At 42.8% G+C, this 16,469-nt stretch overlaps 1 protein-coding gene across 2 annotated transcripts in view; it reads right to left on the bottom strand.

Moving 5' to 3' along the window:
* Vps36 (vacuolar protein sorting 36 homolog) overlaps positions 1-16,469 on the bottom strand; it is a 29,916-nt gene that overhangs the window by 7,922 nt on the left and 5,525 nt on the right. The window contains exons 2-9 of one of the 2 annotated variants that reach the window (XM_031339239.1): positions 15,188-15,256; positions 12,425-12,495; positions 8,358-8,472; positions 7,153-7,242; positions 5,942-6,028; positions 3,015-3,047; positions 2,850-2,927; positions 1,138-1,272 (exon numbers count right to left, since the gene is read on the bottom strand). In XM_031339239.1, coding sequence (XP_031195099.1) covers positions 1,138-1,272; positions 2,850-2,927; positions 3,015-3,047; positions 5,942-6,028; positions 7,153-7,242; positions 8,358-8,472; positions 12,425-12,495; positions 15,188-15,256 — 678 coding nt within the window. Of the gene's footprint in view, positions 1-1,137; positions 1,273-2,849; positions 2,928-3,014; positions 3,048-5,941; positions 6,029-7,152; positions 7,243-8,357; positions 8,473-12,424; positions 12,496-12,982; positions 13,039-15,187; positions 15,257-16,469 lie in introns of those variants that run through there. The other variant, XM_031339240.1, reaches the window with a different exon arrangement.

Genomic DNA, 16,469 nt, shown 5'->3' with positions numbered 1-16,469 from the left:
AAAAACCACTTGAGGCTGGGAGTGCAGCTTAGGCAAATAATATTTGCTTAGGATATACAAGGTCTTGGCATTTGACTATCGGTACAAAAACCTAAAGCCGAACCAAAACAACCACACACACAAAAAAAAAAAAAAAAAAAAAAAAAATAAGGAAAGAGAGAAAGAAAGAAAGAAAGAAAGGAAGGAAGGAAGGAAGGAAGGAAAAGAAGTAAAAAGAGAATAAAAGAGAGAGAAAAAATTGGAGAGACAGTGAAGCGAGTGTAAAGAAAGAATCTGGCCATGAGAAAGCGAACTGTAAAAACAAACACGCACACCAACCAGACCTTGGCATTAGGGATGTTCAGTGTTTAATTAAGAAGCGGTGCTGTAGCTGTGTTTACAGGAGTCCTCTATTACTGTAGGTGTTAAAATATTTAAATATAAGATGACCTGGAATCCACTTTAAAATAATTCAAAGCAGAGGGTGATTTACTGGTGAAGCCAGATGACAGGCACACAGGGATTTGCTATATTAATTTGGCATATATTTAAAACAGCTCTTTAACAAAGTACACTACACAACTATTGGCAGTATATTATAAAGACTAGATACAGAGCCAAGCAGGATGGAGCAAGCCTTTAACCTCAGCTCTCAGTAGGCAGAGGCGGGCAGACCTCTCAAGGCCAGCCTGGTCTACGGAGTGAGTGCGAGGACAGCTAGGACTATGGAGAAAAAGCCTGTTTTTTAAAAAAGACTGGTTCATGTTTATAATCCCAGCCCTTAGAGAGTCAGAGGTAGAAGAATGGTGAGTTCAAGGCCAGCTTGGGCTACAAAATGAGATCATGTCTCAAAAACAAACAAGATAGGCTAGAGAGACATTTGTTTATACAGAAAAGGATCTTTTGAAAACAGGAAAAACTTTTCATCAAACAGACTTTAAAAACGTATAAACATCTGAAATGAAAGCTGAAAGCTATTTTTGAAGATTATGATCAAAAGTTAATTAATAAGTATACTAATCTAACTTAATATTCCTGGAAGAAAAAAAAATCATTTAATGTTAACCACACCACAGAAAAACAGGTTCTTGAGATTTCTGATGACATGAAAATAACTTAGCACAGTTTTGAACGGATGCTGGGTCTGGCTTTCCCTACCTCCAAAGGTGCCTGCAATATTCCAGCCAGTTGTTTGGCCAGTTGCATGTGGTACTGTGTGCCTGAGCCGTAGGTTTCTCGGGTGACTGGGTTCGCTATTCCCATACTCAACAAGTACGACTTAAACCGGATGGTCTACAAGAGAGGGGAGGAATGCATCAGTAGACAGCAAAATTAGTCTCTCTTCACAGCATTCTCATCATAAACTCAAGGTGCCTCAATGACTTCTCTATAGACCTATGTCTTCTCCTGCGTTTCCATGCTGTAAACCACAACGCAGCGAACTTCCTAGTTGTCCCTTGAGCAAATCTAGTTATTCTCCTGCCGTCTACCCGTTATCCTCCTGCCTTCTACCCCAGTTATCCTCCTGCCGTCTACCCGTTATTCTCCTGCCTTCTACCCCAGTTATCCTCCTGCCGTCTACCCCAGTTATCCTCCTGCCGTCTACCCCAGTTATCCTCCTGCCATCTACCCCAGTTATCCTCCTGCCTCTGCCATCTACCCCAGTTATCCTCCTGCCGTCTACCCCAGTTATCCTCCTGCCGTCTACCCCAGTTATCCTCCTGCCGTCTACCCCAGTTATTCTCCTGCCTTCTACCCGTTATTCTCCTGCCTTCTACCCCAGTTATCCTCCTGCCGTCTACCCGTTATTCTCCTGCCTTCTACCCCAGTTATCCTCCTGCCGTCTACCCCAGTTATCCTCCTGCCGTCTACCCCAGTTATCCTCCTGCCGTCTACCCCAGTTATCCTCCTGCCTTCTACCCCAGTTATTCTCCTGCCTTCTACCCCAGTCTACCATATCCTTTATTTTCAAAGGGTTTTTTTTGTGGATTTTTTTATAAAGACTTATTTATTGTTATATGTAAGTACACTGAAGCTGTCTTCAGACACACCAGAAGAGGCCATCAGATCTCCTTACAGATGGTTGTGAGCCACGTGGTTGCTGGGATTTGAACTCAGGACCTTCGGAAGAGCAGTCAGTGCTCTTTCCCGCTGAGCCATCTCACCAGCCTATTTTCAAAGTTTTATGTGAAAGGAAAATTAGGTAGTAATTATGCTATTTTTAATGCTAACCAAATGTTAAAACTAAAAACTTACAAAGGAGAAATGGATATGACCACATCATGGCCAAACTTAATAAGGCAGGCATCAAAACCAGATTTGCACGAAATAGCTACTCTTTAGACATTTCAATAGATTCATTTTCTACACCATAAGAAAGAACACTGAAATAATCTTGAGTCCTTGTAGAACTAGCAAAAAAAAAAAAAAAAAAAAAAAAAAAAAAAAAAAAAAAAGAGTATGACCTAGTTTCTCGTTTCTAAACGTTTGGCACTTTCATCTGTAATGAATAAAAACATTACACTAACAAAGCAGGGTCACTGAGGTGGCTTAGTGGACAGCTGCGCTTGCCACCAAACCTGACCACCTGAACTCAATGCCCAGGACCTTCACGGTGGAATTGGGAGTTGTCTTCTGACCACTACATGCATACTGTGGCACAGCTTGCACAGATAAATAAATAAATAAATAAATAAATAAATAAATAAATAAATAAATAAATGTAATAATAATAATAATAATTAGAAGGCAGCGAACTATGAGAAGCCACAGACAAAGCTCACTGGGATGGGGAGAACTGGTCAACCTCAGGGACATCACTACATTCTACCTGGTGTTTAACCCTGCAAAGGTAAAACAAGCTCCCTCACCTCATCTTCTGTGACATCGCCTTGCTTCTCTTTAATCTTATTAGCGATTGATTTTGATAACTCCACCATTTCCTTAGCCTGGACAGAGAAAAGACGAAGATCCTTCTGAGAAAATACTCTTTTGAGATCATCATGACTGAGTGTGAGTGGATAGGTGACACATACCTTGATCATCAGCTTGCTCAGGTCTTCGAAGGCCTGAAATGAGAAATGGAGTTTGTGATGCAATCATTTTAAGGAATTAAGATGTTTTAAAGCAATGATGCAAACATAAAATTTTCTAGCAAATATCAATTTATTATTAAGCAACACATCTACCTCACTTTAAAAATCTACTTTAAGAAACTGTAAACTTCCTCAAACTACAACCAAACTTTTCTTTTTTTTTTTTATTAGATATTTTCTTTATTTACATGTCATATGATTTTTCTTTTCCCAGTTTCCCCTCCCAGGAACAAACAAACAAACAAACAAAAACAACAAGAACAAACCCCTGTGTTGCTTCCCCCCTCCCCATGTTTGCCACCCCACCCTCTCCCACTTATTGATTCTGGCATTCCCCTACACTGGGGCACAGAACCTTCAAAGGACCAAGGACCTCTCCTCCCATTGATGATTGATTTTGCAATCCTCTACTATACACATGCTGCCAGAACAATCAGTCCTACCATGTATACTCCTTACAACCAAACTTTTCATAGATTGTTATTTACTGTTCTTGGACACATAAGAAAATCTGAATCTGGGTGTGGTTCAGTGATAGAATGCTTTTCTGGCATCTGTGAGGTCCTGGCTTGTGCACACACACACATACACACAAACACACACACACACACACAAAGACATAGACACACATTGAGTAAAAACAAAAAAGTCACAGTTTTTTTTCCTACTATGAGATAAAACAAAAAACGAAAAACAAAAAACCAAGACTATAAAAAGCTTTCCAGGTTGAAAATGACAATACCCAGCTGCAGAAATACTTTTTATTTTTTATTTTTGGACAGAATTATTTTGGTTGAAAAGCAGGTATGACTTGACTGAGCCTTAGCCTCTGAATGTTAAACCATGACACTCACAGTTTTGCATGCAGTGGCTACTGCACAAAAAGCACAGATGCCACCCGAACAGATTAAACAAAATCTGTAGCAGAAGCCGTCGACTCCAAGGGCTTCTTCAAACGGAATCAGATACGTTTCTGATAAATTATTTCAGGTTATTGAAAATAACTGCACAATTTCTCAACTAAGTGATGTGCACAGATACCTGTTTTTTTGAAAACCCATTAAGAGCTTGTCACTGATTGAAAGCTCAGTCCACACAGTGCTCTGACACACACAGCTGGGCTCTGATCAGCTCTGACACACACAGTGCTCTGACACACACAGTACTCTGACACACACAGTGCTCTGAACACACAGCTGGGGCTCTGACACACACAATGCTCTGACACACACAGCTGGGCTCTGATCAGCTCTGACACACACAGTGCTCTGACACACACAATGCTCTGACACACACAGTGCTCTGACACACACAGCTGGGGCTCTGACACACACAGTACTCTGACACACACACAGTGCTCTGACACACACAGTTGGGGCTCTGATCAGCTCTGACACACACAGTACTCTGACACACACAGCTGGGGCTCCGATCAGCTACGCCAATCCACAGGAAAGTACCCCCGCCTGCAGATTTTTTTTTTTCTTTTGCTCAAAGAATGGTGTAAGAATAGTCGTGTAAGGTCCTTATAGGCAGTCCACTAAGCTAACCCTGAAAACAAAAGGAGCGTGCACACACATCACAGGAATTTCCTCAGATAAACAAAGGCTTGGACACAGGGCTCTTATCAGCAAGGGCCAGCAGATGCAGGAAGCCCTTTGTGGGAGGCTCCGGGCACCAGCCATGAAACTTAGTCAATTCTTACATTTAAATCATACCCCAACCTGGTTTGCAAAACTAGAACAAAGACACATGGTACAATCTTGGATTCTTACATGGACTACACAACAGTATAAGAAATCACTTGTATATTTTCATAGAAAAAAATACTAAAACTCTGAGTGTACACAGAATATATCCTTTATCAGTTGTAATCAATAAAAATAAATATACATATCACATTGCCTTAAAAGGATTGGCTATAAAACATCTTAAGTAATTAGAAAACACAAGCAAAAGATTCCTTGCTTTTATTTCTATTAATATTATAAACTATAGAATCAGCAAACTATAAAAAGTATGGGTGGGAATGTAAAATAAAAACTCAAGCCAGACAGATGCACACACCCATCCTAGTATGACGTCCTCCAGTTTAAGGAACGTTCTACCTTCACACCACAAATTTCCATTTCAACTGTGTGGAAGGGGCACCTGTTTGTGTGCTGGTCTGCAGCATCTGCAGCCTCTGCTCTGGTCATTTATTCATTTCATGAATGACCACACACGACTGAGCCTTCTGTCTCAGTACTGGAGATTGCAGGCCTCTGCGTAGCCCACCCTTTTACCTGGTGAGAACAACACCTATTCATCTTTCTGGTCTTTGATTCCATCTTCCTGATGTTAATGAGTCTTCCTTGAACCCCACAGATGTTAAGGGTCATGTCATGGGTCCCTTCTGGGTCCTGAATTCTTTCTTCACAAGGTGTGTGATGATGACAATACACCAGCTTACCCTGCCCTCACAGTAACCACAGCTCCTCATGTAGGTCTGCAGTGTGGATAAAAAGAACTATTTCCTAAATAGATCAGGCCCTGCACAGAATATCATGTCTGTGGAGAATTTGTTGAGGTGTGAGAATCCATGAAAATGGAAATAATTTATTTCTTGAAGTAGACTAATTTATTTCATAAATTAAGAACTTTATTTTGAGCATCTCAATAACCTTCAGAGAAAAGGAAATCAAAGAACAGAAAATAGCTCGCTATCCTAAACCTTCTCTGGAAATGTGACCACAAAGGGAAAACAATGTTAAAGTACGCAAGCTGAGGTAGATCTCTGGGAGACCACGGAGCTGTAGGCCAGCTAAATATACTCCAAATTATGGACCGGAACCCATCAAAGCCATAAGAGGATGTTTAAGGATTACCTCAGAAATGTTTTTGTCCGTTTCTTTTCTTTTCTCTTCAAGTTTCCTTTCAATACCTACAATTCCAACAGCTCTTACTCTTCCTGGCTGGAAAAAAAAACCAAAACAATAGAAGAAGCAAGTAGATCATAAAACACACAAAACGGGAAGGAAACAAAGGCCTTTGTAAAGCACACTGAGTTTTCAAAGGTGGGAAAGAACCCACAAAGGCGGCATGCGGCTGCATCCCGCTTCCCTTCAGAACACTTGTTTCCTTCCTGGTTGCACATTATGACCTTCAAATATTAGGGGAAAAAATAAATTTATAATCAATGGCATGCATGTTTCTCTCTGTATTTTAGGTATAGTTAAACTTCTTATTCATTTTCTATTCTTTGGAGATCTATCATATATTATATACTTAAGAATTTACCAAATGTATAAACAACTGTAGCTAAAATTCTTGTAGTTAACAAGCTCTTAAGCCATTTTCTCACATCTGGGTGCCTGTCCAGAGTTGGGTGATTGGTTTAGACTAATTTTTAGGAAAATTCATTTTTTTACAATTAGAACTCTATTGTTTTGTTTTTGACAACTTTGTGATCGTAGAGAGTTCCTCTTTCTCCTCTTCAATTTTTTGTTTTTGTTTTTTGGTTTTTTGTTTTGTTTTGTTTTACTTTGTGACAGGGTCTCCCTATGTAGCCTGCTGTCCCAGGTATGTAGCCAGCTAGTCCCTAGCTGTCCTGGAACTTACCACGTAGACCAGATTGGTCTTGAACTCAGAGAGATCTGCCAGCCTTTCCCTCCAAAATACTAGGACTGAAGGTGCACACTATCACATGGCCAGAGTCTTTTTACAGAGCACACGGGTACAGAGATGAAACCCTGTACCAGCTGAGCCCGTGTCTCACACTTGGGAGGCTGAGGTAGGAGGAGCAAGGCCAGCTGGGCTATGCACAAGTTCTAGGTCTGTCTTAAGAACACAAACAAGGAGCTGGCGAGATGGCTCAGCGGGTGAGACCACGGACTGCTTTTCTGAAGGTCCTGAGTTCAAATCCCAGCAGCCACATGGTGGCTCACAACCATCCGTAATGAGATCTGATGCCCTCTTCTGGTGTGTCTGAAGATAGCTACAGTGTACTTACATATAATAATAAATAAATCTTTAAAAAAAAAAAGAACACAAACAAAAAGGAAGATACTATATATACAAATAGCTTTAAAAGAAATACCTGGGGTCCTTTATTTGTTTGTAGTGACTGGGAAACTGGCACAGTCTCCCATCTTCTCTGTGTCATTTCTTCTGATAAACGCCTATAAAACTGCAATGCGCATGCAAACACTTGAGTCAAATGGCAGCCGTCACATACATGCTATAAACATTCCTTTACTACAAGGTTCAGTCATCAGTAACAAGACTAGGCCCTTAGACATTAAAGGAAGTTGAAAGTTGTTTTCTAGGATCAGCTTTAGAAAGCACCAAGAAACGAACACACACACACACACTCACACACACACACACTCACACACACACACACACACAGAGGAACTGGCCTTCTACATAGGGCAGAGTTCTCTCCCAACACGTGAGCGATACTGAAGTGAACACTCTCACTTTAAGCAGTCCTACATATGTGGAACACTTCAACCATTTTCCCACAAAAGCAGCAGAGAATATAACAGAAAAATTAGGGACAAGGCAGATGCAGAAGCGCACACCTAAAATCCTGGTAAGAGGATTAGTTCTAGGCTACCCTCAATTATCTAACAAATTCAAGGCCACTATGGGCCACATTATACTCTGTTCCAAAAAACAGCATAAAACAAAACCAAAATCAGGGACAAAATGTGGCTAAGCTCAAAAAAGAAATCAAATATATTTTCTCAGTACAATGAAAACAACTTTGGCAAAGTCACTTCATTTGTCTTAAGAACAAGTGTCTAGCAACTTCCTAATTAGACCTTGACACTGCAGCGTCCTACTTGAGTCCTTCTCTGTCTGGAGCTAACCGACAGCAGTTGCCTGCTGGTGAGCTTTTACATAGGTCAGCTTAATATCTTCCCATGGAAGGTTCATCAACTACCCACTAAAGGCTTCCCCGGCCGCCGAGGGTCACCTAGGGCCACCTAGGGCTACCGAGGGCTGCCGAGGGCCACCAAGGGCCACCGAGGGCCACCGAGGGCCACCAAGGGCCACCTAGGCTTCCAGCTTCTGATGGAACCTCACCCTCCTGCTTGTCAGTTTTGATAAGGATCAAAACACAAATTTTGTTTTGTTTTGTTAAACAAAATCCAGTATGCTTCATAATACTGCCTTCTGCCATATTAACATACAATACAGACTTTAGCTTACCTCAATCTGGCCATGATACTGCCTTCTGCCATGTCAACATACAATACAGACTTGCAAATCCAACCGCACTCCTGAGACGCTTACCTCAATCTGGCCGTGCTCTTTGAAGGAGAGCCTGATGTAGGAGTTCTTACTGCTCTGGAACGGACCGGGCTCTTTGTTAGAAGGAGCTGGGTGCAGATGAACCACGATTTTGGCGCTAATGAAACAGCAAATATGTTCGCCATTTTAAAATTACTAATTCTGTTTTTTATAATTTTCATTTACCTGTTTTTATGTACTGCTTTGAGGTAGGATCTCACTGTGCAGCTCTGGCAAGCCTGGAACTTGCTTGTAGTCCAGGCTAACCTCCAACACAGAAATTCACCTGCCTCTGCCTCCACATGCTGAGATTAAAAGTATGAGCCACTACAACAAGCACTATTCTTTAGGCTTTTTTTTTTAATATTTCAAATGACTCTTAGACTTATATAAAACCACCAAATTTCCTAAAAAGCATTCTTTTCTAATTTATATTCAGGATCATTAAGGCCTGCAAAAATAAAACTCATAAGATATGAACTAAAAAAAAGAAAGCAGGCTGAGCAAGACATCAGGAGAAAGGCAGCAGGCGGCACCCCTCTCTGGCCTCTGCACCAGCCCCTCTGCACCAGCCCCTCTGCACCAGCCCCTCTGCACCAGCTCCTCAGCAGGCGGCACCCCTCTCTGGCCTCTGCACCAGCCCCTCTGCACCAGCCCCTCTGCACCAGCCCCTCTGCACCAGCCCCTCTGCACCAGCCCCTCTGCACCAGCCCCTCTGCACCAGCTCTTCAGCAGGCGGCACCCCTCTCTGGCCTCTGCACCAGCCCCTCTGCTATAAACTAACTCCAAACGGATCAAAGACCTAAATGTAAAACAATAACTGCTGGAAGAAGCATATACAGTACCCTCCATGACACAGGAGTAGTGAAGGACTCTGAGTATGCCTCCATTTGCCCAGGAATCATGGTCAACACCAGCAGTGGTGGCACACGCCTTTAAGTCCAGGATTCAGGAGGCAGAGGCAGACGAGCCTCTGAGTTTGAGGCCAGTCTGGTCTACAGAGCGAGTTCTAGGATATCTAGGGCTATGCAGAGAGACCCTGTCTCAAAAAAAAAAAAAAAAAAAAAAAAAAAAAAAAAAAAAAAAAAAAGCGAAATAAAATAAAAGAATCAATCATGTGAACAGGAAGTCCACAGAATGAGAGCCAATCTTTGTCAGCTACACATGTGACAGAGGAATACTATCTACCTCTACATATCTCTATCTTTCTTTGTTTACTCTGGTGACAAATGACCCATTCAAAAACCACACTTGGGATCTGAACAGAGATTCTCAAAAGAAGAAAAAAATGCCTAAGAAATATCCGCCCAAAATGTTCATCATCCCTAGCAATTGGGGAAATGCAATCAAAACAACTTTGAGATCTATCCTACTCCAGTGAGACCGGCAAAGATAACACAACAGCTGACAACTAATGTTAGAGATGACACAGGGAAAAAGAAAGTCTTGTTTACTGCTCTGGGTTGCAATCTGGTGCAGCCACTCTGGAAATCAATGTGGAAAACCCTTTAAAACCAATCTACCATATGACCCAGATACATCACTCCGGCTTATTTCCAAAGGACTGAACATCGTACTCCACAAGACAGTTGCTTTGTCGTGTTCATTGCTGCTCTGTTCATAATACCTAGGACATGAAAACAACCTAAATGTCCTTCAGGCAGCAGAGATGATGAAGATGTGGTACACATACACTATGGAGTACTCTAGCTGTAAAACAACCTAGACGTCCTTCAGGCAGCAGAGAGGATAAAGATGTGGTACACAGACACTAGGGAGGACTCTAGCTGTAAAACAACGTAAACGTCTTTCAGGCAGCAGAGATGATGAAGACATGGTACACGGACACTATAGAGTACACTAGCTGTAAAGAGAAAGGAGGTTGTGAACTTTGCAGGTACGTGGATGGAAGCAGAAAAGATCAAGGGGTCGAGGGACCTCAAACCCAGAAAGACAAGTGTCACATGCTCTCTCTTCTGAGGCTCTTAACCTCTTCATGTTCTCTAGTGCAAGTATGTATCCTGTAAAAACTGCAGAAACCAGGAACGCAAAAGAGACTGGGATGAGGGGGGGGGGGCAGGGGGAGATAGAGAAGGTACTTGAATAGGAGCCTACAACTGATGTGAAGGTGAAGGAAAACTGGACAAATGGGGGGGGCCCTTAATTAGGACACAGAAGAAGATAAACAAAAAGGGGGGAAGTAAAAAACAGTAAGGATGTCTGAAAAGTCAGGAGAAAATTGTGACAATCCTCCCCTTGAGAGCCACAGATGATCTATAAAAATCCCAACACCAGCCATGAGAAGCTCTGCTCTGCGTGGTTGCTCAGGGCTGCCTGACTCCTCAGACAGTCTAGGCTATTGCTGTTGTCCTTGGTTGTCTCTCAGAGGTGGGAGGTTAAGTCCCTATGGCTGGGGACACTATGCACTTCAGACACATGATCTGGAGGCTCCAAGATGGTTCTGACTTTAACACCTCCCCACTGAGGTCATGGTTCCAGAAGGTGGCATTCTAAGGGAGCAACCATAGTCCTACCCAGCTCTGACCCTAGGTGCCACGCACACTTTGCGTGACAGTGGTATTTGAGGCGTAAACTTCAAGGAAAGTCAGTCTCCTGCCTCCGCAATTGTCTCCTGGCACCCCAAACTCAGAGGTAGCCCAGATATGTCCTCGTACTTGTGTGCTAGTGGCCCACCAAGATATCATTTCTTAACAGCTAGAAAAAAAAATTCGGATATTGCTCCCTGACTTTCACCAATGTTCCAACGTCCTAGTTAAACCCCTGCTTGGAATGTTAAGCCATTCTAACTAATTGCCTCCAGCATTGTGGGTAGGGCACTGAAGCTCACAGAATGAGAGACTTATCCCAGAACAAGGTCAAGTAAAATCCTCATTCTCAGTCATGTACTACAGCTGAACCACTCCTAGGAATTAGCAAGAGACTGTCTCTACTTCCCCAAAAGATTAGCATAGTGGGCAATCATACCTAGGATGGGCGGGACCTTAATCTGAGAGTGTGTGTGTGAGAGACTGCAGCATTGAGCATTCTAGATTGAGCATTCAGCAGCAGGCAGTCTGCATTCAGCATTTGGACTCGCTTGCACTCGGATTAGAACAAACTTTGGTGGACTAGGACTTAAGATTCATGCAGTCTGTAGCCCTCCCCTCCCCCTGGCCCAGAGTGATTGGGCCCAGGGGGTGCAGTACCAGTTGAGATTCAAGAGATTGAGCATTCAAGATTTGAGCATTGAGCATTGAAGATTCGAGATTCGAGCCTCTACTCTCCTGCCCAGCCCATGTAGCCCGAGTGTGCTTGGAGCCCAGGTGCTGCACCAGTCCAGAGGAGATGGCTGATGTTTTAGATCCAGTGTGTTTTAGATGGCCTCAGATGTACCTTGACTACGAGCTGCCAGATTTTTCATTTCTCTTTTGCAATGATTGTAAAAGCTTCATGTCATTTTTAAAGAAATACACTCAGACCTTACACCACTTGTGTCTCGTCTGTTTGTCAAAGCCGAATCCCGTGCACACCTGGCCAGAACCCATCGTCCCGCGGAACAAGAGACCCGTAAGAAACCCTAGTCCATGGCACCTAGGAACCATAGTCCTACCCAGCCATGACCCTAGGAACCATAGTCCTACCCAGCCATGACCCTAGGAACCATAGCCCTACCCAGCCATGACCCTAGGAACCATAGTCCTACCCAGCCATGACCCTAGGAACCATAGTCCTACCCAGCCATGACCCTGTGGACCATAACAAGGAATGATAATCCTAAGGAAATAGGGTTATCAATAAGTTATCAACATCAATAGTTCTTTTCCTCAGATGAGGTGTTCCTGGGTTTAAACACTGAATAGTGCACACACATGAACGACAAGTGTGCTGTGGAAATACATATGGTAAGAGCAGGGCTACATTATTTATTATAATGCAAGGATATTGCAGCAATTATTCACTCCATTATTCAGACTTCGAGTGGACATACAGTGGAAGCACACCCTGAAAGGACCTACTGACCAGTATTGTGACAGCAAATGGTTTTGTGAATGGAGACTGTTAGAACTCACCTCTTCCCGATTCCAGCCGCCTGCTCCTCGATGAACACAATCTGAGACAGGGGAATGGCCATGCAGCACTCCTAAGAGGAAAGCAGCAGAAAAAGAGGAGCTGCGTTATACTTGTCAAAAGATCGAGCCCAACAGGGCTAGAGAGCTGTTCCCTGTGAGGTACTTAAAGACAACAATGCTGTAATCCTAAAGAAACTGCCCCCTCTCTGCCTGGCAAGCGCTCCACCACAGCTACACCTTCAATCGTCTTAATAAACATCAGGAGAATTAAATAAAATTGGTTGCTGGCATTTGGTGCATGGGAGGACATAAGAGATTTAAAGGCAAGTGCAGGACTGACAAGATGGTTCAGTGGGTAGAGGTGCCTGCCCCCAAGCTTAAACTTGAGTGCCATCCTTGGGGCTCACCTGGTGGAAGAGAGAACCAGTCTGCAACTTAGCCACCTGCTGGTTGACCTCCACCTGTGCACAGTGGCATGCCCACACTCACACACACACAAAATACTAATAAAGAAGAAGTAACTACCCAGGTGGTGAGACATCTGTGACCTCATAGTACCTGTGCATCTGAGACAGGAGGTTATGGACTTCAGCCTGAGTTATACAGTGAGACCCTGTTTCAAAAAATAAAAGTAAATGGGGCTGCAGACATGGCTTAGCAGTTAAGAGCATTTGCTTCTCTTGCCAAACACCAGCATTCAGTTCCTAGCAGTGATGTTGGGTAACTAATGATCACCTGCCACTCTAGGGTCAGGGAATCCAATGCACTCTTCCGCCCTCCCTGGGGCTTTTGAACATCTATTTTTAAAAATGTGATTTATAGCCAGGCAGTGGTGGCACACACCTTTAATCCCAGCACTTGGGAGGCAGAAGCAGGTGGATTTCTGAGTTTGAGGACAGCCTGGTCTAAAGAGTGAGTTCCAGGACAGCCAGGGCTACACAGAGAAACCCTGTCTCAAAAAACCAAAACAAACAAACAAACAAAAAAATGTGATCTATAGCCAATGTAAAGTAATTCACCATTTGTACTGTTCAAACTTCTATTTAAAATGAACCTTCACAAAAAAATTTTTGATGTAATATTTCTTATATGAAAGACAAAAACAAAACAATTCTATGGAGTATATTTTATATGGGGGATTTTTTCTATTTCTTTATAATTTCCCCCACTTTAGCTAGGTTGTATGAACACATGTATATATAGTTTAAGAAAAATACTTATGTAGCTTTGTTATAACTAACTACAAATTTTACAGTCTTTTATAAGTTCACTTGTAGTGGCACATGCCTATAATCCAGTTATTTGAGAGATTAAAAAGGACCACTTGAGTTTAAGGCCAGGCAAGGCATCACAGTAAAGCTATAAAAAAATTAATTTAAATCATTATCCTGACTGGTATATAATAAGTCTAAAAATTCAAAACTGGCTTCTTGTTTATTAATATTTAATTGTACAAATCAATAGATTTCACTTTTTTAACAATTTATTTTGCATCTGTGTGCACTAGCATGCACATACATGGATGTTGCAGCCCCATGGTGCATGTGTGGTGGTCAAAACTGCAGACATGAGTTTTCTAGTTCTATCATAACAGGAAGATCTGGTATAAGAGCTGGAGAAGTGAGAGCATACAGCCATGTAAGAGTCAAGGAAGAGCAGCCTCAAGGGACCCCTCCTCTGCTTGGGTCTGGGGTAGCAAAGATGGAATATGGATTTTACTAAGTAATAATTTAGGAGTATCAGAGGGGAGGTGTTAGCAACATCGAAGTTTTGGAGTAGCGCAGCCATTGAGCTGCTTAGGGCATACTGAAAATAAGGCTGCATGTATGAGTCTTTTATTTGAGAATCCACAAATTGGCGTGGTGGTGAGAAGCATGCACCCTCTGGGGAGTTTCAAGCTGTCTAAAGCACTACACAACACTCTTCCAAAGGATACTTTACAGTTAACAGTTCATCTTGGCACTAAGCATTCATGTTGAGGGGCTGGAGAGATGGCTCAATGGTTAAAAGCACTGGGTCTCTTCCAGAAGACCCAGGTTCAATTCCCAGCACTCACATGTTAGCTCACATGAGAGATGGGAGACCTCTTGTGACCTCCGTGGGTACTGAACACACATGGTCTAAAGACTTAGGCAATCAAAACCCTTAACAGAGCTGGAGCTGGGGAATGATTAGGAAAACAATACATCTGACAGATGTAACTTTCAAGTTAAACCTCTTTGGAATGAAGACATCAGCTCTGTACACATACATCCGACTCTCTAAAAGCTCTAAAATCAGGGTGAGGAGTCTCTGCCGGAGTGATGGAGGGGATGGCTTTCTCAGCAGCCAGCGAATCCCTGCAGCAGAATGCCCCTGCTATCCAGCAACCTGGTACAACAGGATGTTCAGAAGACAATCTTTTTAAGGATGCTCACAGCTGATGAGAAGATTTCTCTACCCTACATTGAACCATGCTGTAAGAGTGATAAGAATTAAGCACCATTCCCCCCAGGAGGCGGAGGCAGATCGATCTCTTTGGACACCCAACTGGTTTATATAGCAAGTTCAAGGTCAGACTAGGCTAGGGAGTAAGGCCCTGTCTCAAAACAAAACAAAAACAAACGAGAGAAAACAAACCGAAAATCTTGAATGGGGGTAGTGAGGTTGTTATTCAGTGATGAAGCACGCGCTCAGCTGGGCCAAGGCGCCCAGTGCTCATCCCCACTCCCAACGCACAGATGAAGGGCAAAGCCCAGAGCAGATGCCGCCGGGGTCTCTTACATTGTTTTTCTGGTCTCTCCAAATCAGCCGGTGAGTACTAAGAAGAAGAGTCCCAGCATCAAACTTTATCTAAAACGATAAGATCGTTACAAAAATGTCAACATCACTCCATATTACCCAGACTTCCTTACACACTAAGCATGCAATATGAAATTATTAAACATTTTAGAATGAGGATTATCACAAAATTAAGAAGCAAAGCTATATACTTCATAAATATAAGCTATGCATCATAATGTATGATTCTATAATATATATGTACACCTATACATATATATAGTAATTATAGAATTGTGGAAATTTCTATGAAAAATCAATAATCTAGATATATAACCAAGAGTAATTAAATAAAATGTATCCTTAGCATAGTACACATGCCAAAATTAGATAACAAGGTAGAGCTGCATATATTATCATGGAATGCTAAGACAGAACTGGTGGGAAAAAAGGAATTTGTAGTATATTACACAGAATTAAATTCTTCAACAAAATGTGTTTTCTATGTGTGTGTCTACCATCTCTACAGAAGTACCAGTCTGAAATGAGTATACAGTTAACAGTGATTACTTCAGGAAAGGGATAAGGAAATGAGAGAGAGAGAAAGAGGCAAGGGATCCTTTTTTAAAGGACTTATTTTAATGTGTGCATGTGAGTGTGTGTCTGTGTGGAGTGTGTGCTCATGACTGTCAGGGTCTGCCTAGGCCAGAAGACAGTGTTGAATCTTATGGAGCTGGAGTTACGCAGCTGTGAGCTAGGAGCAACTGGTTGGTCTGGAAGATCAATGTGTGCTGTCAACTGCTGAGCCATCTCTCCACCAGCCCTACAGCCCTAGTGGATGGCCCTACAGCCCCAGTGGATGGCCCTACAGCCCCAGTGGATGGCCCTACAGCCCCAGTGGATGGGACAGCCCTACATCTCTAGTATATGGCTCTACAGCCCCAATGGATGGCCCTACAACCCCAGTGGATGGCCGAACAGCTCCAATGGATGGCCGTACAGTCCCAGTGGATAACCTTACAAACATACACATACTGGCAGCACTTAAGTGGATTCAATGGGTTTTAAAAAACAGAGAACATGGAGTAACTGGGACCAGCGGGACCAGGCACGCAGGAACTCTGCCAGCCCAGTGACTTGGGTTCCTTCTGGTCTGTCTGGGCTGGGGTCCAGAGCAGACCTTAGGTACAAGCTCTGCAGCCAGTCCCACAACAACCAAAGGAAGCTCCACTCCCAGGTGCTCTGACACACCCAGGATCAGAGCAAGTCCTGGACACACCATCAC

This window comes from Mastomys coucha, unplaced genomic scaffold (assembly GCF_008632895.1).
Source record: "Mastomys coucha isolate ucsf_1 unplaced genomic scaffold, UCSF_Mcou_1 pScaffold22, whole genome shotgun sequence".
NCBI classification, from domain to species: domain Eukaryota; kingdom Metazoa; phylum Chordata; class Mammalia; order Rodentia; family Muridae; genus Mastomys; species Mastomys coucha.
The sequence above is the reverse complement of the archived record's forward strand: the minus strand, read 5'-3'. Positions and strand labels throughout refer to the sequence as shown.